Below are 21,181 nucleotides of genomic sequence, written 5' to 3'. Positions count from 1 at the left end.
AACTGCTGTATTACCGGATACACCAACAATTAGGGATGTTTGGGGAATTTGAGAACTGCCAATTATACAAACTTACTCAGGGTAGATGACTCAGTCCATTTCCAGTTTTATTTGGTTTCATCCATGTTCACTCATTCCTCCATTCTGGATAGCTGTTACATTAATCTGCAACTGACTGGTTGTTTAATTCACATAAAAATCAACATCTAAATTTACACTTACATATCCATTTTTATTTTTTTTAAGTTTTAAATGTATTTTTCTCAAAATTCATACTTCTATAACTATTTCTTCCAAAATGTGGATTTTTCAGTGTACTTTGATATTATTAGCTGTGCCTGGGAAGAATAAAAGCTGGTAACAAGGATCCAATATACACATTCACATAGATCAGATAAATTCATACTGAAATTTACAAAAATAAATTCCTCAAGCACCCCTTAAACACAATAGATTAGAATCTCCCCAATGCACATGCAGGTCCAAACTTCACCACCCACCAAATGTGATACTTCTTGGAATGTCAAGATATAGTTCCTTCCTGTCCAAATATATCAAACTATGCATTTATATCAGGGCTGGGCATCTTTTCTTGGTTCAGCCCTTTTGAATCCAGCACAAATCATGCCTTTACCAGAAATCCCACTGTGTTGCTGAATTTGCCACCAAATGTGAAGGCTTTCAGGAATGAGACTTTTCTTTAAAAGTAAGAAATTCAGTGGGGTATTGGGGCAATAGGGGCCCCAAATGCAGATGGGGAATGAAGCATACCACCCCTGCTTGCAGTGCATGTTTTCAAAGAAAATGCAAACTAAACTATCTTGAGAAGACTGTCTAAAGTCAACGTTAACAAGGAAATAGAACAGAATGGAATTATGGGTAAGAACACGCTACATGTGACATGGATGGAAGACGGAATGACCTACCCCTGCCAATAAGCTGATTGTCTGACTGGCAAGTGAGGGAACCTTTCCTCTTGTCCTCCTCCTTCAGCTCATCTTACTCTTATAAACTAATTTTTGAAAAAGGTACATATGCTATTTTTCTTATATTTATTCTTCACATTATTAAAAAAAAAAAAAAACGGATGGAAGGGAAGTTGATGACACTATGCTGTAGGTCAACAGTTCCCAAGGGGGTACCTTCCAGATATTTTGCACTGCAGTTCACATCAGGCCCAAGGAGCACAGCCGATTGTCCAGAATTATGGAGGGTGTACTCCTAAATATCTGGAAGGCATCATGTTGCAGAAAAATGTCACATGCACGAAGGCAAGAGGAAGAATTGGCTTTCGTCCAATTCATCTTGATGGTCTGCAGAACTGGAGAAAGTTATGTGCACTTTTAAGGGCAACAGAATTGCTATCCAGTAGCTTCTGCAACATCCCTGTTGGCTCTGAGCTTCTCATCAATCAACTGGGAGACAAGTAAGCCTTGTCAGCGATAATTTTAAAAAAGCAAAGTAATATCTATTACTGTAGCTTCTACCACAGTAAGACCCTGAGCCTTGAAAATATCCAGTTTGCTCTTTAATTAATAAATGTGGGGTCCACCAGAGAGTGCAGAGATGCCCTGTTAGGATGACGGCATTTTAGGGTACCAATGGCTGGGAAGAACACACTGCTCTGGTAAGTCCTTTGGTGAGCTCCAGCATCTATAGCATCAACCTTGCTCTGGGTCGGCTGGCTGCCCAATCTCACTGACAGACATCCATGTAAATCTACTCCAGAAGGCACAGGGACCAGATCGTCAGACCAGCTCTGCCTGGACTGCACACACGCTCCTCTCAGATATTTCCTAGTACTGGATCAGGTGGGCAATGAAGCTTGAAGATCTTGGAATCAGCACCAAGGCAACTCAAATGCAAGTGCATTTGACTATACAGAATTTCCCTTTCATTACAAAATGTAAAAACAAAAAAGACGTAAAAATAAAACACACCATTCAGTTTGCCTCCAGGTACTGGCCTTTAAATAATAAACTCTAGGTGGCAAGAGAAGGATGTGTTCACTGGGGCACAGCGCCTTCCCAGCCTGCTCCAGCTCTTCCTTTAGCTCATCTTGTAACAGTAGACCCCAAATTTCCCTGCTTTAGGAAAGCCAAAATTCCTGATGCCTGGTTCTGGGGGGCCACAGTTGGGCCGTGGAGATACAATGGGGTAGCGCACACTCCCATCAGCCAACCAGCCGGCATCACAACGGTCCAAACGTAGGAACTTCCATGCCGAATAGAGCTGGCCCACCTTGGCAATCTCAGCTTGGTCATCCTGGCAAGCTTGTTTGGCCTCTTCTAAAGTGAATTTCTCTTGATGAGTCAGATAGTAAACAATTCCTATTGACAGAAGAAGAGAATCTGTTAGCATGATGAAGGAACATCAAGAATTCTTGCACAGTTTTAGAGGTATGATTTTCACATGGCCTATCCTGTGTTTTAAACAGATTCTTAGTTGTCTTGAGATCTTTGTGAATGAAGAAGGAGAGGAGAGGAGAGGAGAGGAGAGGAGAGGAGAGGAGAGGAATACCTGTGGATTTTACTCTGCTAGCTGAATGGCTGTAAGGGGTGGTGTTCATCTGTTTCTAAGGCCATGAGCCAGAGCTGTCATGTGGCCAGCACGACATCATGGGGTGCTGTTTCCTCCCCACCAAAGTGGTACCCATTTATCTATTATGCGCTTTCAAATTGCGAGGCTGGCAAGCGCTAGGGACAAGGCCATGGGTGATCACCCTGTTGTGCAGCTTTGAACTGCCAGCCTTTCAATTGGCAGCCCAGCAGCTCAGTGGTTTAACCCACTGTACCACCACATCCCCTTGTGAAGAAGGGCAAGATATAAATCATATCACAGAATATGTATATGGGTGGATGGATTGGTTCAAGCATGTCCATCTCACTTCCTTTATAAAACGAATGTAAACGTGGTTTACACAATAAACATCCGAGAATGTGTGCGTGTGCACATGCGTGTGGGCATGCACATGGGCAGATACATTCACACACATGCACATACATCCCCATGTGGTGTTCAAATTAAAAACTAATAAAAATTACTATAAATCAATTACATTGTATACAGCCAGATCCATCCTAAACAATTCATGCATCATCAAAAATTAAAAGCCAAGCATTAAAAAAAAAAAAAAAACGAATTCGGCACTGTGTGTAGCTGCCTGCAACCCCCCGACTTGGAGGATTATAGGCAGGCCATCCATGGTATAAGAAGCATGAAAGCCACAGCTGCCTTACCACGTTCTCTCCTTCCCTGTCAAGACTGGTTCCTCACTCTTAGCAGAGCAGAGCAGGGCAGATCAGAGCAAGCTGCCCCAGCAGGTCTAGGGCCTCTGGGATACAAGCAGCCAAGCTCCCAGGGAGAGCAAAGAGGAGTTTGGTGGAGGAGGTCAAAGGGGAGGCCCTAACATTTCCCCCCTTCTTCTCTTTTCTCTTCTTTATTTCACATGAATCCACCCCCCTGCATGCATGCACACACACTTGTCTTCCTCCTTGTAACACACTCCCACTCACTAGTAGTACCATGTTGCTTGTTGCTAACTTTTAGTGAATTCATTTGAAAGCACCAGTTGTCACAACAGCTGCCCCAAAGGCAGAATCACTAAGGTTGCACAAGCAATGGACCAAGGGGACTTCACAGTGGGGGCCTGCAGCAGCTGCACACTAGTCACCCTGTTACAAGAGAAAGTGAGAGCAGGGGAGCAGCAAGTGCCCACCCTCCAGGCAATAAATGAAAATGAAGCATGATTCGACAGTGCAGAGAGACTGCAGCAGCTAAGCGTAGTTCAGAAGCAAGAAGAGCACCAGCGAGCTGAGGCAGCAGAAGAGAACCCTGAGAAGGGAGGAAATGAAGAAACACCCTGGAACAGGGTGACAGTTAAATGCAGAATACGTAGAAAACACTCTGCACCAATGGAAGCACTGGAATTCTCAAACCACTTTAAGTTACTTGAGGGAGGGACATGTGAGAAACCCATTGTGAAAGAACGACATGACATACTGTGTAACTCTGAAAAAGAGACAAAAGGCCAGTCAAGGAAGGAAAAGGAAGACTATAAACAAATAGCAAGAAAGTGCAGGAATAGCATCAGGAAGGCTAGAACAGGAAACAAACTGAGACTAGCAAGGGATGCCAAGAACAAGAAAGCCTTCTTCAGATATATCCAAAACAAAAGACATGTGAAAGAGAAAGGTGTCCAGCTACTTAAAGTGGATGACAGAGTGATAACCAACAACAAGAGCAAGTGTGATGCAGTGGTTAAGAGCATGGGACTGGGACTCAGAGGATCTGGGTTCTAGTCCCCGCTCAGCCATGGAGCCAACTGGGTAACTTTGGGCCAGTCACAGACTCTCAGCCCAACCTACCTCACAGGGTTGTTGTTATGGGGATAAGATGGAGGAGGAGAGATGATGTAAGCTGCCTTGAGCCCTTTGTAGGAAAAAGGCAGGATATAAATCAGGGGGAAAAAAACAAGGAAAAGGTGAGGGTGTTCAGTTCCTACTTCACCTCACTTTTCTCCCACAAGAAAAATCTACAACCAAGAGGAAGTGCAAGGTGAAAGTGAGAGATGGCAGCCCAAGCTTGACAGACAAATGGTCAAGGAATACCTAGGTGGAATAAACACTTTCAAATCTCCAGGGCCCAGTGAACTCACATGGAGATGGCTAGAGACCTGTTTTCCCCTGCAGAGGAAGGCAGAACGCGCTCCAACAGAGCAAAGCTCAGGGAGCCAAGGTTCCATTTGGATGCCAGGAAGCACTTCCTGACAGTCAGGACCCCGAGGGTGTGGAATGGGCTTCCACGAGAGGTCGTTGAGGCCCCATCAGTGCGGGTGTTCAAGGATAGGCTGGACGTCCACATGGTGGGCATGTCGTGAGTGGAGCCGGCTGGAGCCGAGGGTCAGACTGGATGGCCCAGGAGGCCTGTTCTGACTCGCTCTGTTTCTATGTTTCTATGTTTCTAACTCCATCCCAGAGTCATAAAAGAGCTAGGGGAGGAACTCTCAAAACCATTGGCTAATATCTTCAATAAATATTGGAAAACAAGAGAAATGCCAGAAGACTGGAGAAGGGCTAACATTGTCCCTGTCTTTAAAAAGCAAGGAGGGGGGATGAACCTGGGAACTACAGTCTGACATCAATTCCTGGAAAAATTCTGGAGCAAGTTATTTTAAAAATCCATCTGCAAGCATCTTGAAGAAAATGCAGTGATTAATTGAACCCAACATGGAATTATCAAAATCATATCCTTTCAGACTAATTTAATCTCATTTTTTGACTGGGTAACCTCCCAAACACACAGCGGGAACACTGTGGAAATAATCTACCTATACTTTAGCAAAACTTTTGACATAATGCCACATGACATTCTGATGATACAAAACTGGGTGGAATAGCAAATACCCTAAAGGACAGAATGACGATCCAGGGTGATCTTGAGAAACTTGAACACTGAGCTGAAAGCAACAGAATGAAATTCAATAAGGACAAGTGCCTAGTCCTCCAGCTAGGAAACAGAAGCAAAATGCGTCAATACAAGATGGGGAATACGTGGCTCAACAGAACTAAAAAAGAAAAAGATCTCAGAGTAATTTTTGGTAATAGGTTAAATACGTGATGCAGCCGCCAAAAGGGCAAATGCTATTTTGGGACACATTAACAGAAGCATTACTTCCAAATCATGAACAGTAGTAGTTCCTCTATACCCCTCAGTAGTCAGACCGTGTTCTGGACTCCAACATTTAAAAAAGATGCAGCTGAATTAGAAAGAGTCCAGCAGAAAGCAACAAAAATGATCCAGGGTTTGGAAACACTTCCCTATGAGGAGTGACTGAGAGAACTGAGCATGTTCAGCCTTGAGAAGTCTGAATGGGGACATGATATCACTCCATAAGTACCTCAAAGGCTGTCACAAAGAGGAAGGTCAAGATCTCTTCTTGCTGGTACCGAAGTGCAGGACACGGAATAATCCAGTTAAGCTATGACAACCCAGATTCAGGCTAGACATGAGGAAAGGTTCCTCACTGTCAGAGCAATAGGACAGTGGAACCAGCTGCCTAGAGAGATGCTGGGCTCTCCCACACTGGAGACATTCAGAAAGAACCTGGACAGGCACCTGAGTGGGATGGCATAACGTGGTGTCCTGCCACAGCAGAGGGTTGGACCAGATGGCCTTCATGGCCCCTTCCAACTCTACTATTCTATGATTTTAGCCACCTAAATCTTTTTCTTCTGTTCATAAGAAAAGGAGGCTGAGCTGCCATTAGGATAAAATCATATCCCAGTGGACTTCAATCTTACCTTCCCAATCCAAGAGGTGTATGAAATATTAAAGAATAATCAGTTTATTTACTAGAGTCCACTTCATCAGTGGCATGAAGAGTTGGGCTTCTCGTGTGCGTGGGAGAGGGAGAGGGAGAGGTTTATAAATGCATGCAAAATTGACATAAGCACAGTGATCCTCACATTGCTAAGCAAATTAACAGTTGCAGTGCTACAACTGCACTGAATTCATGTCCAGGAGAGCCAGAATCACATTTCTTTAAGAAGGTCTAATTCAGAGAAAAATTAATGAATTCAGAGGTCCCATGCATGGTATAAGACCTCTCTGAAAGAAGAGCAGCCAGGCTGCAGTGGGTCTCAACTAAACTCATCCTTGGCATCTCTAGACAGGGCTGGAAAAGACTCTCATATGAGCATCAACCATAAGAATAGATCACACCGAGGTGGATGAATCACTGATCTAATTCAGTGTAAGGCCACTTTCTGTGTTTCTATCAGCTCGTCCTGCTGGACAGGGCAGTAGATTCACATTTACACATTTAAGACTTTGAGACTAATGCCTCAGCATCTGCATGAGAACCCCTCAGTGACCTGGGATCAGGACATCTTGCTTACCAAACTTCTCAAGCACTGAGGTGAGCAGATGGAAGTTCTGCATGGACCTCTTGCCTGACTGGAGTCTGCCCAGAAGAAAGCCTTCCGTGTAGCGGTCCCACGTCTCTGGCACTCCATGCATGCCTCTGGAGGTCAGACCAGTATTGCTTTCAGAACTTCCTTAAAACTCTTATTTCAGGAAGCCTTCCTGAACTAACCAGGTTAGTTGGTTGGTTTTATTAGTTTTCTTTCGTTGCGTTCTTTTGTTTCACCTTTTAATGTTAATTGCTCTGGAATCTCCATACCAGAATATGGAGCAGCATATAGACCTTGTAAATAAGTAAATATTGCATATTTTGCAGGCACCAGTCTTCCATGGCAGCCCCAGATTACACGAGTCCATCCAAGATGTCACCAGAGTGGCAACTGGAGCCAGCACAAAGGAGCCATGGCCTGGCCTCACACCTGCCGTCCTTTCCCGGCAGTAGCCAGCCTGCAAAATTAGTTGCTGAGCAGGGCATAGCATACCTCACCTTTTAGAGCCGATGAGAAACAGAAGACATCAAAGCGATTGAGTTTCTTGTGACGCTCTCCATAGCTTCTGATGCCGGGGGCCATGTTCTTCCCACCGCAGGGTTCTCGTGGCAAAGTGATGGGGTACTGGACTGTGCCATCCACCAGCCAGCCTGCATTACACCAGTCAAGGCCCTCCATCCAGGATGCAAAGAGCTGGTCAAAGGAGGCTATCACAGCATCCTGCTCCTCACAGGTCTTCTTGGCTTCATGGAAATTGAGCATGTAGCGCCCCTGGTGAGGCTGGTAAGGAAAAACCACCCCTGAAGGGCAGAAAGTTGGTGAGCAAGAACAAAAGGAAGATGGTTAAATAAACAAACTCAGTGTTTGTTGCTTTGTTATTTCATAGTGAGCTTTCCTCCGAGAAGCCCAAGGTAGTTTATATGGTTCTCCTTCTCCTCTCCCTTCTATCTTCACAACAACCCCGTGAGGCCGACTTGGCTTAGAGTAAGTGATTTGTCTGAAGTCAACTAGTGAGTTTTGTGGGTGAGTGAACCTGGCTCCCTTGCATCTCTGTCCAGCACCCCGACCAGTAAACAGCCCTTGACATGTGAAGCCCTCCCACATCCAAACCAGAGGAAAGTGTGGGGAACTGTTGCCTCGTAGCACCAGTGTGAGGGGACCCTGCCGAGTGCTAGACCACAAGCTTTGCGTACAGAAAGGTTCGACCCCAATATCTCCAGATAAAGCCTGGGAACCAACTCCTACCTGAAAATCTGCAGGGCCTCACTAAGCTACGTGGGCCAGTCACTTCTCACAAGTACAAGACAGTTGTGTGGGCTCTTCTTATGGCTTGGGAGCACAGTCCCTGGCATACTCCCTGATCCGCCAGGACACTCCCACCAAGGTCTTCCTCAAGGGAGGCTCAGAGGGTGGTGGAAAGGAGAAGGCCTTCTCCATGGTGGCCCCATTTGTGGTCTATGACCTCCTATTGAGACCCTCCTAGCACCAAATTTGCCCTGTTTTCCATAGACTACCACCTATTCCCAGGCTGTGGCTCCCCAGGCAGGAGTCTTTGCTAGCTGTAGCTGGAGACTTGGGCATGGCACAATGAGGGAAAGCATCGTTTTGAAGGGGGAAAGTAAGCTTGCTTGCTTGCTTGCTTGCTTGCTTGCTTGCTTGCTTGCTTGCTTGCTTTGGCTGAGGTACATGTGTCACCACAGCATCACTGAACAAGAGACATCCTACAATCTCATTCACTCAGAGGGTCCTTGCCATCTGCAGTTTTTATAAGAATCCATATGTTCAAATTTTAAAACATGCACAATGCTTTTATCTATTTACATTAATTTAAACAATCCAATGAATTAAAACAGGGCTTCTCAACCTGTGGTGCTTGGCCAACAACTCCATGTACCCTCAACCAGTATGACTGGTTAGGGGATGCTGGGAGATGCATCTAATACATCTGGAGGCACAAAGTTGGGGAAGGATGAACGAAATGCTGAATTCTTAATGAAATGTACACCCCAGAATCATCATCATTAACAGTTGCATTTATCCCCCCATTGTTTCTCTTGCAAAGAACCAAAGGCATCTGATATGGGCCTCCTCTTCTTCATTTTACCCTCACAAGAGTCCTGTGAGGCACGCTGCCCTGAAACGCTGCACGGAGCGGTCCCAAGTCACCCACTGTGCTTCTTGGTTTGGTATGAACTAGAACCTGAATTTCCTACATCCCAATCTAATATTCTAGCCACTACATACTGGCTCTTTACCTGATTACCAAAGTGATCTTTACAAGCGTTAGGAGTGTTAGAGAAAGGATTGTACATTCCTCGTATCATTTTGCCAGTCTTATCATGTTTTACCACATGCACATGCTGCTTAAGATGTGTATGGGATCCCACACTGGGGTGAAAATACAATGGACTTTCCTAACTTGGCCCTGAAGATTCCACCTTGTCAGCTCTGTGCTGGTGCCAAACCAATCAGTGGTGAGTTAAGAGTATGGGGTCTATGAACTGCAATTTGCATATTTCTGTTTTTTTAAGCTAGGAAAATACGTGCAAAGTTCATGCCCCTCCTCAGAAACTTTGCACAATTTCCAAAGCAGATGTTCAAATATTGCACAAATCTGAAATTGTCTGTCAGAAAATTCAAGCTGCCGATGTGGAGCATATGCAAGGTTTCGGCAAGGGGCGGCATAGAAATGTTATAATAATAATAATAATAATAATAATAATAATAATAATGTACAGTGAAAGGAAGATGCTTCCTCACTTCTCATGTGAAGCACTGCAGCAAGGACAGCAAGAACTCAACGCTAATGAGTCAGCTCTGATTTGTACAAGGTTATGCAAGTTGTAAAAACTCTGCTACAGATATGCAGATCCTGCCTCCAATTTTGGGCAGGATGAGCTGAAGACGAGCACACCTCCTCTCTGCTTGCGGCTCAACTTAGTGGGCCTCTTGCCTCTGCTGACACCTTGCCAGCTCGTGGGAGGGGGCTGGTCTGCGTCTCGAATGCCTCATCCCTACCAGTTCCTCCCTATTGCTGAACAGCTTGGGAATTCCTAGGAACTGCCCAGCGTGGAGAAGCAGGTGGCTTGAGACCTGCTGCTGCTGCTGGTGCATCTCTGGACCTTCAGTCAGCCCATGCTGCCAATTTCACTGAAACATTCTTCATCTTCTGATTCTGAATCAGTATGAGAAAAGTGGCCAGCAGTCTATGGGAATGCTTGCCCAAGCCCACCATCCCTCCTGCTCCCAACACATAGCTCTCCCTGTTTGGTTTCTGTTAAAAAGCATACCTTATGGTAATTATCAGCAAATGACACAGGGTATTTGTGACATCTGGTGGTTAAAATGAGGCATACACTCTGTGTTGCTGCTGTGAATCTTTACATTTCTAATAAGAATGTTCCTGAGTAACAGGACATAAGCAGAACCACTTGGAGTGGCACCCAGAACCTGGAACATCCCACATGCGATATTCCAGAAGTGGCTACTGTGGGGAGCTTTCAATGCCTTTTGAAGGCTCACATTTGTCCATGCCTTCCCTAATCTGCAACAGGCGCTGTCTTATTATTGGCATGGCAGTAATTTGTTTTAATTAATTAAATAACATTGAAATTAACATTGTCTTTACATTGGTTTTATATGGATTTTTTCCTGTATTATATACTGTGAACTGCTTTGAACTTAAGGGAATAAAAATAAAGTTAATACATTATATAAACCCACAATATTTTTTTTTTGCATGCATTTTTCTTGCTCCCATTGCAGTTGGGAATTATTAGAGAGCTGCCTTGGGTTTCTTGCAAGAAGAAACAATTGCATGATGCGGATGTAAGAATGAATGAATGAATGAGGGGGGAAATAACAAAAGACACAATCCCAATGGTTTGCATAACCCAGAAATTGTCAAGGACCCCACCCTGTCAGAACAGAACTTGGAGTGAATGCTGAACTGCAACTTTCTTCAACTGGCATTCCACGTGTCTTGAACTGCAATATCCATCATTCTCACTAGAATGGCATGGCATATAGAGGGCTCCAGGTTGAAGAAGGTTGCTGACTTCTGGGCTGCGGTTGGGTTTATTGGTAGGAAAGAAGAAAAACAGACAACATTGCATGGCACACAATTCTCCCCCCTCCGCCCCTCCATCAGTACCCCCCACCTTACCTTGCAGCTCCAGATCCACAGTCCCACTCTCATCCTCCAGCCCATCAATGACCTCACAGCGGTACTTGCCGGCATCTTGCAAGCGCAGGTCATCAATCACCAGAGACACTTCATGCGGAGAAGCCTGCTGCAGCTGTGCACGCCCCCGAAACTCGCCGAAGCTGCGTTGCGTTGGCCCAGCAGCAGCCAGTACATCGCGATCTTTCGTGTTGTCCTGCTGCAGCTTGGACCACTTGACACGGATCTGGTGCGGGCTGTTCAGCTGGGGTGCGAAGTGGTAGTGGCAGGGCAGGGTGACGTTGGCCCCACGGTGGGCGAAAATGGTGTCAGAGGATGTCTCTACCATCAATTTTACTCCATTGAACTGAACTAATACAGAGCGGAGGGGGGATGTATTAATTATTTGTTAAAATCCACCCAATAAGAAGCATTCTCTGGCATTGCCAAGTAGGTAGAAACAATCATACCTCTGTACAAATGGCCACCCTATTTATTGACTATGGAACTTGGGGGGGCCACTTCATCCAATTCCTTGAGAAGGAGCAGGAAGTTTCCTACAGCTTCTCAGATGCAGGCTCCCTCTGTTAGCTGTGGTTGTAAAAGAACGTCTCTCTTTTTCCCCAAGGAGGCGGTGGTGGCAATGATGATGCTTGTTACATTGCTTTTGAACTTACCTTATTGATAAGATATATCTGCAGGTGCTCTATGTATTAATTCTTTCTTCTTCTGATGCATCACTCCACCACTCTGCAGCCACAAGGCTGCCTGCCCCTGCTTCCTGATCTGAACATGCTCCATGGAGGAGGAACTTGAGATGCTTGCCCTGGGCTTTAATTGAAGTGTGGGAAAGGAGGGTGGCTGCAGGCTGCCAGAGAGATTGATCTCCAGTGGAATCTACAGCACACTCACACGGCTTGACCACCTCAAAAGCAAAGGATCCTCAAGTCCCACTTATGAGGAGGAGGGTTGGAAATGCTCTTCTGCATTGAACATTCTTTTGAACAATTCTGTTTCTATCAAAGTAGTTTAGGGTGGTCATAAATAATTTGGAAGTCATTTTCTAGCACAGCATTAGGAAAAATGCATGCACAATTCTTTTCAGATGGCCTGCACTGGTAATACACAAACACCTTCTGACTCAGTTTCACCAATTCCATGAATTCACACTCTCTACCATGCCAGCTGAAAATAATCTTGCTCTTAGAACAAAATGTCATTTTATTATTTATGTATTCAGTTATAAAATTATTTCCAGCTCTCCTTTTGCAGCCCAAGTTGACTCCAAGGTGACTTGCCATTGAAAATTTACTTTCTAAGTATGAAACTACCTAAAATTTAGTTTTATATAGTTTCATAGTTAGAAAGCAACAGAGATAGAGAGGAAAGGAATGCCCATGCTGTGCTGAAAAATATGTGGGGTAAATGTTAATAATTCGAAAGCTTTAAAACATTGGAACACAGCAAATTACCAATATAAGGAAAATGATATTTTATAATTGGAGAAGAGGTTCTGGTTGGGCTAACACAGCTGAAGGTGACCAGACTGCAGAAAGCTAATTTCCAAGATGACAGCTGTCCCTCCAAGCTGTATTTTCTATAAAACAGGCTGGACTTAAATAATGAGAGACCTGGAAATGCCAGATTATCCTTTGTTAGCTCAAGCCCTGGTATTCTGGCTCTCAAGCAGCCTTCCTTGACATGGGCTAGTATGCAATGTCACTCCTACATAAAGCAGACCAAGTGAAATGAATGAGATTTAAGTTAGTCATTATGGACTTCAATCCCATTCATTCTAATTGCTCTACTCTAAGCAGAACTAATATTGGAAACGGTCTCTGACACCCTCCAGATCAATTCCTATCAATGCCAGTCTGCAGGGCCGATGATCAGGAAAGCTAGCAGCTGTCACTCAGAATGTCTGGAGCCCATCGAGTCAGAGAAAGCTGCCTGCTTTTTCCACCTGTCTATGGGGACATCAGCTGGCTGGCAGATCCATTCCCACCTCCATTCCAGTGTTCATCTCACCCACCCCATGTACTAGGACCATTCGCCTGCCTGCTTCCCACCTCCTCTGTTGCCATCTCCTTTGTCATTCATGACCCGGTCGTAGTAGAAGCCATTGTAGAAAGGGAGGCCCCCACAGCCACTGCCCATCTGGAGCAGCATCACAACCAGGTGGAAGAGCATCTCTTGCAGGGGATTCTGAAGCAGGAATGTGTCTCTGAGAGGAAGGCAAGGCGGAGAAATCAGCCAATGGCATAATTCATGGCTAACACGTACAGAATTCTCTCCAGGTTTATAAAACATGAAAACATAGCCATACTTAAAGCATATCCATTACTCTCAATATGAGCTGTCAGTCTTCACTAACTCACATCTGACAGATTTCAGTTAGTCTGCTCCAGGAGTAAGCAACATGGTGCCAGTGGACACCATGGACAACCTTCCTGGTACCCACCGAGGTGCCCGAGGTCCCCCACTATTTCTCCCCTCCAATTAATACATTTTCTTACTGACATCTGAAATAACCACAATGGTAGTAAAAATAGGGATAATAGGAGTTGTTGTGTGTGTGGAGGACCAGATACCACTTCTGCATTATACTCAGCCAGCTGGAGCCGGGGGTCAGACTAGATGGCCCAGGAGATCCCTTCTGACTCACTCTGTTTTTATGTTCTATGTTTGGGACAGATTATTTGGCTCCCAAGGCTCCCAAGCCAGCCATTTTTCGGATTGTGGATATGCCCACAGTCCCAGATGGTGGCCTTTCTCTGATATCCATCTGAATTTAATGCATTGACATCTTACTCCATATTTAAAGGAGATCCTCCCTCCTCCCAAAAAAAAAAAAAAATCGTATCTATAGCCTATGATAACTTTATGGGAATCTTTGTCTTCTTTTGCTCACTTTTTTTTTGGCATTTCCTCTTTTATTGGCAATGGCCAATGATAAAATTCTTTAACAGAGAAAGAAAAGTTAAGTGTTAATATAAAAGAAACAACAATAAAAAGATAGATTACAGCACAGCCAAATCGAGTCACCATCAAGAACTATCAAGTTCAAATAAAAAAAGTCAAGGGCATACATCATCCATCACTGAAATCAAAGGAATGGGGAAAGCTGTAGTGCTTATGTGAATTCATAAAGTAACATGAATTTACTCCTCCTTTCTCTTACCTGGTTTTCCAGCACAAGGATTTATGATTTATTTTAATGCAATACCATTAATATTGCAATCTTAGCCACGTTTGCTAAGAAATAAGCCCTAATGAACTCAGTGAGACTTGCTCCAGAGTCCACATGCAGAATTGCACTGCATTTTCAGCTGAGATGCAGACATGGTAGCAAACTCTCCAACAGCCAAGAGAGGGCAGTCTTTATCCATCAAGTTTCCTGAAAGCTATTCCACTCAGGAATTTGACTTCTTGGCCTTCTGCTCTGTCAAAGTTTACAGCCTCCTTTTGAAACCATCACTGCCCTTGTGTGCAAAGCGGGGGGGGGGGGGGGGCTTATGGCCAGGTATTATGGATCCTGCAGGAGAGGGATTGGGAATTTTCCAAGGTCCTCACCCCTGCGTTCTCTCTGATTACTGATCTGATTACTTGTCTTCCCTGCTCCTTTGGTACAAGATCTTTGGAGTCCTTTACAGTTCTGTAGTTCTTTTATGGCACGTTCAGAGCTGCGAGCTTTGCAGAGAGGGAAGGGGGTACCCTCTGCTGCAGATGAATAGGGTGCTCCTACCACCTCTCTAAATGGGGCACCAACGGGTTTAGAAAAGGAGCAGGACTGCCCCGTCCCACCCCAGTCTATCATTGCAGAATGGTCCAAATTAGGGAAAGACTCGCATTGCTGATCACACAGAGCCGGAGTTGCCTGAGGCCATGTTTGCTGACCCATAGGAGCATCACATTATCAGTAATGCTCTAATCAATACCAATAAAGTATAAGATATTGATCATACTGATCACCAATGCATATAGATGCGCATAGGAACTGCCCAGGGCTCTACTCCCATGTTCTTATGTGGTGGCTAAGTGGAACCTGTGGATGCAAAAGTAGCATACTTTGGTGGTGGTGTTAAAGAAGAGGGGGTGGAAAGTTTAATACCCCAACTCCAAACTAAGCAAGTGCAGCATGGAACAATTCCCACTCTCAACAAATGTTGTGTCAACAGGAGTTCTGTATTCTGGCTGGAGGGTACAAGTGCTCTCCTTGCCAGCAACATATACTTATCCATTTGATGTTACCGCACTGGTATAATTCTTCAGCTATTGAAATGTTTTTGACAACTTCAAGTCTCTGACAGTGGAACTATGACAGCACTTGGCTCAGAGTGGCAGAAATGGTTCTATTCTGCAATCCCTTCGGCGGAATCCAGTGGTGGAATTTCTCCCATGGAATAGCCACAGAAATGAACCAAGACTGCAGGAGAACTGCTGCATTCATTTAAAACGAGCTTGCTAAAGGCAACTTCTCAATGGACTCTCTCCCTTGCAGAAATCACCCCAACCTTTTTTTTTTCATTATTACATTTGTATTCCACCTTTCTCCCAGAAAGCTCAAGTACAGGTCCTTTTCCGTTTTATCTTCACAACATCTTTGCAAGGCAGGTTGTTATTTAACTGGCACAAGGCTTGCCTGAGAGCTTCACAGGTGAGTGGAGTTTTGAACCAGGATGGCTCCAGTCCTAGTCCAGCCCTCTGCCCCCTAACTAAATTTGCTCTGCATTTTTTTAAAGCGACAGATACTAGAGATGCCAACAAACAGATTCTTCTTGGGAGATGTGCCCAGTTGATGTGTGCTGAAAAATTAGAAGTCCTCTCTTGCCCAGAAACCTACATCTAAACTCTCAGACAATGACTGGAAAGTGGACCTGCCATAATTAGCAACAGCGTGCCTTTGATTTGCAGATTCTCATCATCAAAGAACAAGACAAATACATGATCTGCTTGCAAGTTCCAGTGAGATCTGGCTGGCCACTGTCATCTTACAGCAGTACAGTCAGAACTCTTTCAGCTCAATTTCAGAGGGACTTTGGGGGGAGGGGGGCATTCCTGTAAGGTACAGGGCTAGAGGCAAAACCTGCAGGACCAAAATACAAAGAATGCCACCAGCATAGCGTGGCTTAAATCTCTTCCCGCCAATAATTAAGCCTTAGGAGAGGAATTTCAATATTTAAGAATAAGAGGAAAACCACATGTCATGAGCTGAGAAACCACCAAACAATTGGTGTTCGGGGAAAAGGCATCGTAGCCTAACTGGTGGGAACAGGAGGGATCATTCTGCCCCAGAAAAGCAATATTGTGTCCTCCTGCTAATGGAATCATTTGCCCTTTCACTTTCTCCAGTCCTCCCATAACATCCATCCACTCTTTCTCTGTTCTAGTTTCTTTCCGCTGTTTTGTGCTACCCAATTCCTACCAGGAACCGTCGTCCCCCCCCCCCCCCCCCTGCTCTAGGAACAGGAAAACTTCCAATACAGGAAACGGTCTCAGGACTTTCTCGATTCACCAAGCCTTACAGCTTCTTCTTCACAAAACAGTGGTTATTCTTATAATCCCTCTCCTACCTAACCAAACCATGAATTCCCTTTACAGGCACTCCTCCTGTTTAAAAAGAACCATTGATGTCTTGTTCTGTTTGTGCCCTGGTACCCTGCATTTGTGTCGGGCTACAGCCTCCTCCGAAGGGCCCCAGGTTGCAGGAGGCTGTACAAAGAAGACTTGGTCCACTTGAACACAATGGCTGTTTTAAAAAATCCAGCTGTAGTGCCACTGCCCATCATCTTTCCTTTTCTAGCATTCTTTCGTCACTAGATTATCCACTATAAATTGCTGTTGTAATCTCTGGAAGGACTAACACTATTTTTAAAAAATCAACAGACAACCACCATGATGAAAAAGAGGAAAACACATGGATCAATGGACTGGTATTTATCATGGAATAATAACACTGACAGAGCATATGTTGCAAATATATGCAAAGATTTCCCTTGGATTGAAATTCCCATAGGAAGAAAAGATGCTGTTTCTGTTCCACTATGTCTTCTTCTGTCACTTAGAAGAAAGGAGAGTTAAGTCAAGGAGAAAAACCCTGCTTAACAGGCCCATCATTTTCTTACCCTAAAGCAGCCCACCTCATGGCTCTGTGGAGCATCAAAAGAATTTGTATTATATATATTGGATTAAGTGCAGCCCAAATGAAGCCCTTTTGAAGCTCTTTTATCAATAGCAGTGGGGAAGCACCACATATGCCTAAATCACACTCAGTGAAATTATTGGGGCTGCATCTTACTCAGTGTAACTCTACTGTGGTTCTTGTAGACTGAGAGCAGCTAGATAGGAATCCCTATTGAGCAACTTGATGCTCTGCAAGTCCAGGACTTGTTCCTGAGTTAAGTATTGCAGCATAAGGCAGAGGTGGGAAGATCAAGATCTAATGGTGAATCTCTATATGATTTGCAGTAGTTTGGCAAGTTCCCATCTTCCATAAGGGTAGGCATGTTAGTCTGTCACAGCAAAAATAAGATCTTGTAGTCTCTTAAACTCTAACTAATTTAGAGTAAGCCAGACTTTCCCACCTGGTCCTGTCTACTGTGATGGACTGCAATTCTGCAATTGCAGCCAGTGTGGGTCTGGAATTTTATTTATGTTATATTTTACATTGTTAGCCATCCTGAGGCTTTTTTGCAAATAGGACGGCATATAAATATTTTAAATAAATAAATAAATTATCCCCAGACAAGGTGGAAGTTGCATCCAGCACATAGGGTGGGTACCAGCATGAAGAAAGCAAGTGTAGGCTTCGGTGGAGTACTGTTCCTTCCTGGCAGTGGAAATAAATGGCATTTGCACGAGATGGAGCATTCTTCATTTCTACCCTCCCGAGGCATCGATGGAGCTTGGGGTTCTGGTCGAAAGGCAAAATAAGTGCCCAGTGCTGGAGTCAAAGTTACAAAACAAATGCCTGCATTCAAAGAATGACTGCAAAAGCAAAGGTAATCTGAAAAATAATCACTATCACATTCATATGTAGAGTTTGTTAGAATGATAAGAGCTGGAAAACATCATCCAAAAAGTCTTTTTAAAAAGTCCCCATATGTATGTTCCAGCTAAAGGTTTGTCCTGCAGCTTTTGGCATCATCAATCCATGAGTACAGGAGAGAATTTGGGAAAGAAATCCAACATTTGCCTCAGTCAGGGAAGGTTTGCTTAACATCTCCCTTTCTATGTAATTCACTTTGATTTATAATCTGGATTAGTTTAGGGTTAGGGTTAGGGTATTCCCTCCACAATACTTGCATTTATTTGTCATTGCTGTTCCTTGATTACCCAGGACACATTTTAGGGTGCTGCAAAAGCATCCCTCAATGATCCCCTCATTGCCTTTTCCATCACTGCTAAAGGGAAGGCAGTCGTACTGTTATTTCCTTTCTACAGCATTAATTCCGGCATTTCCCACTCGTGGCCTCAGTCAGTTCGCGCCGTCCTATGCATGGCAACTCGGAAGTAAGTCCCGTGGGGTTCAATGCAATAAAGCCCCAGGCAAGTAAGTATGCTAGGATTGCAGCCCAAACCAGTTCCTGACGAGAGGGTGAAAACTGGCCAGAATGAACCTCCCGCTTCTCTTCCACACCCTGGCCTGCATCAGCCTGTTAGTTCTGCAAAAGGGGTCAGGATGAGTCCTTTTTACCCTTTTCAACCACCAGCGCGCCTCTGCTCACTTTCTCATGATTTCCCTGGTCCCGAATCGGGGCCCGCCGGATGGCTTGGACTAGGACTCCCATCGCGTCGCGCTGGCTGGGCATGAGGGAATTGCAGTCTAACACATCTGGAGTCTCGGAGATGTTCGGAAAAAGGGGACGTCTTCTCCCTGCAGCCTTACTCTGGGAAAAAAAGTTTCTGCACCATGGCTTGGGGCGCTCTTCCCGCACCGAGCCCGGACACACAAGCACATACGCGCTCCAGGCACTGCTTCTGCCATGCGCTCCCTCCCGTGGGATGCAGAACTACATTCCAGCAGAGGGTGGTGTGGAAGGAAAGCGGGGCTACCTCACCTCCCTCTCCCACTCTTTCAAGTCCACCCGCATCCTCCTTCCAGAACTCCTCTACTTACGGTTGTGACCAGGAGCCTCGGCGGTGGAGAGCAGCGCGCTCGCGGCGGCGGGGTTCTGACTCTCCCGGAGCGAGTGAGGAAGCGGAGCCAAAAGTGTAGTGAAATGTATGGGGGGCCGGGGGGGGGGGGCGCCAAAGGGAAACAGCAACAGGACAAGCCTAGCAGCAGTAGGACCGGCCTCTTAAAGGAACAGGCACTCCTCGGGGCTGGAGAGCCGTCAGACGGCTGGGAAAGGATGGGAAGGGATCAGGGCTGACTGGGTGCGCGGCCACTCGGCTTATTCGCATGTCGATGCCTTGGATTTCTGCAGCATAGTCCGATCTGTACCTTGGAAAGGTATCCAAAGCCTGAATTACTCTATCTTATACTTTATGGGCCTTGATTAGAGCTTTTCTTTTTTAAATTAAGTACAATCAAGTACCCAATTTCTCATTAATCTGCACTTTGGATTGCTACAAAGATAAAAACAGCTTGTCTGATACCTTCTGCATCAGATACTAATTCAAGTTGCTGCTATCGTATCTGTAGCCTTTTCACTTTTTGCAAGCAATCGCACAGGACTTCCATAATCCTCCTTCTCCTCTCCATTTTAGCCTCACGACAACCCTGTAAAGTAGGTTAGACTGGGAGTCAGCGATTGGACTGAAGGGACCCAGCGAACTTCATGGCCAAGTGGGGAAGAAAATGTGGAGCTCCAGAATCGCTGGCCAGTATTTGTACCGATTCATTCATTTCACCCATTACATTTCTATGCAGCCCAATAGCCAAAGTTCTCTAGGCGGTTTGTAAAGATTAAAAACCTTAAAATAAATTACAAAAACTCTATCCACAAAAACATATAAACATGCAACACAGAGAGAGACATGCATATATCTAAAAACAATTTTGAACAATCTACGAGAAAGCCACACTGACTTTCCTAACCATTGCACCATAACTGCTCTTTTCTTTGTTTATGTGTGTGTTTAAATTCCTGCAATGTCATCAAGAGACTCCAGGTCTTTGCCCAAGAAACATACAATCTAAAATGTGAACCAGGGATACTGTGTCTCTTTTCTTCTACAATAAAGGGTTCTGCTGTAGAAGACTTCAAGCTTCTATCCCTGGATATGTGAAACATAGAAAATCAGAAGTGGACTCACGGGACATCTACTCTGACACCTGGCTCCAGCTGGCTCCACTCATGTAATACCCAACATGTGGTTACCCAATCTTTCCTTGAACACCTTCATTGATGAGGCCCCCACCACCTCCTGTGGAAGCCCGTTCCATGTCCTAGAGGTACCAACTTCCTGCCATCCAACCTGAAACCTGGTTCCTTGAGCTTTGCATCATTGCACTACATCCTCTCCTCCACCACAGGGGGGAACACATCACAACCCTCCACCATGTGACACCACTTCACATACCTGTATGTCACCACAAGATCCCCTCTGAGTCTCCTCTTCTCCAGGCTGAAAAGACCCAACTCCTCAATCTCATCTCAGATGGCACATTGAATCCACATTGAATGCCATCCTGTTGTTCCCCACTGCCTTCCATAGTCTGTCCAGATCCTTTTGGATCTGAAGTACCTGATCCCCAGTTGTGGTCCCCATCCCCACTTTGGTATCATGTGCAAATTTGGTCAATAGACTGGTTGCCCCTTCTTCCAGATCACTGATAAAGAGAGTGGACAGAATTGGTCCCAGAACTGAGTCCTGGGGGACCCTGCTCATCACTGGCTGCCATGATTCCTCACTGATAGTCACCCTCTGTTTGCAATCCCTCAACCATGCCCTAAACCATCAAACAGTGCATCAATCTATCCCAATGCTCGTCAAGTTCTCAACTAGGATATCATGTGATACTTTGCCAAAGGCCCTGCCAAAATCCAGCATCCACAGCATCCCCACTGTCTAGCCATGTCAAAACTTTGTCATAGAATTCCACAAGGTTCATCTGGCAGGACTTATTTTTCTGGAGGCCATGTTGCGTGGCTGCCCA

At 45.0% G+C, this 21,181-nt stretch overlaps 1 protein-coding gene across 4 annotated transcripts; it reads right to left on the bottom strand.

The window, feature by feature from the left end:
• Positions 1-94: 94 nt before the first annotated feature.
• Positions 95-19,296, bottom strand: HAPLN3 (hyaluronan and proteoglycan link protein 3). 4 transcript variants are annotated; one of them, XM_044438966.1, is made up of 5 exons: positions 19,196-19,296; positions 13,146-13,300; positions 11,080-11,448; positions 7,412-7,714; positions 95-2,330 (listed from the first exon to the last, which is right to left on the bottom strand). In XM_044438966.1, the coding sequence occupies exons 2-5, from the start codon at positions 13,264-13,266 to the stop codon at positions 2,050-2,052; spliced, it is 1,074 nt and encodes a 357-aa protein (XP_044294901.1). In that variant the 5' UTR covers positions 13,267-13,300; positions 19,196-19,296; the 3' UTR covers positions 95-2,049. The 4 variants fall into 4 exon arrangements, with proteins under 4 accessions (XP_044294901.1, XP_044294900.1, XP_044294903.1 ...); XM_044438965.1 differs by lacking the exon at positions 19,196-19,296 and having other exon boundaries at positions 13,146-14,554; XM_044438968.1 differs by lacking the exon at positions 19,196-19,296 and having other exon boundaries at positions 11,080-11,443; positions 13,146-14,554.
• Positions 19,297-21,181: the final 1,885 nt, after the last annotated feature.

This window comes from Varanus komodoensis, unplaced genomic scaffold (genome assembly GCF_004798865.1).
Source record: "Varanus komodoensis strain SLA01 unplaced genomic scaffold, ASM479886v1 scaffold33, whole genome shotgun sequence".
NCBI classification, from domain to species: domain Eukaryota; kingdom Metazoa; phylum Chordata; class Lepidosauria; order Squamata; family Varanidae; genus Varanus; species Varanus komodoensis.
The sequence above is the reverse complement of the archived record's forward strand: the minus strand, read 5'-3'. Positions and strand labels throughout refer to the sequence as shown.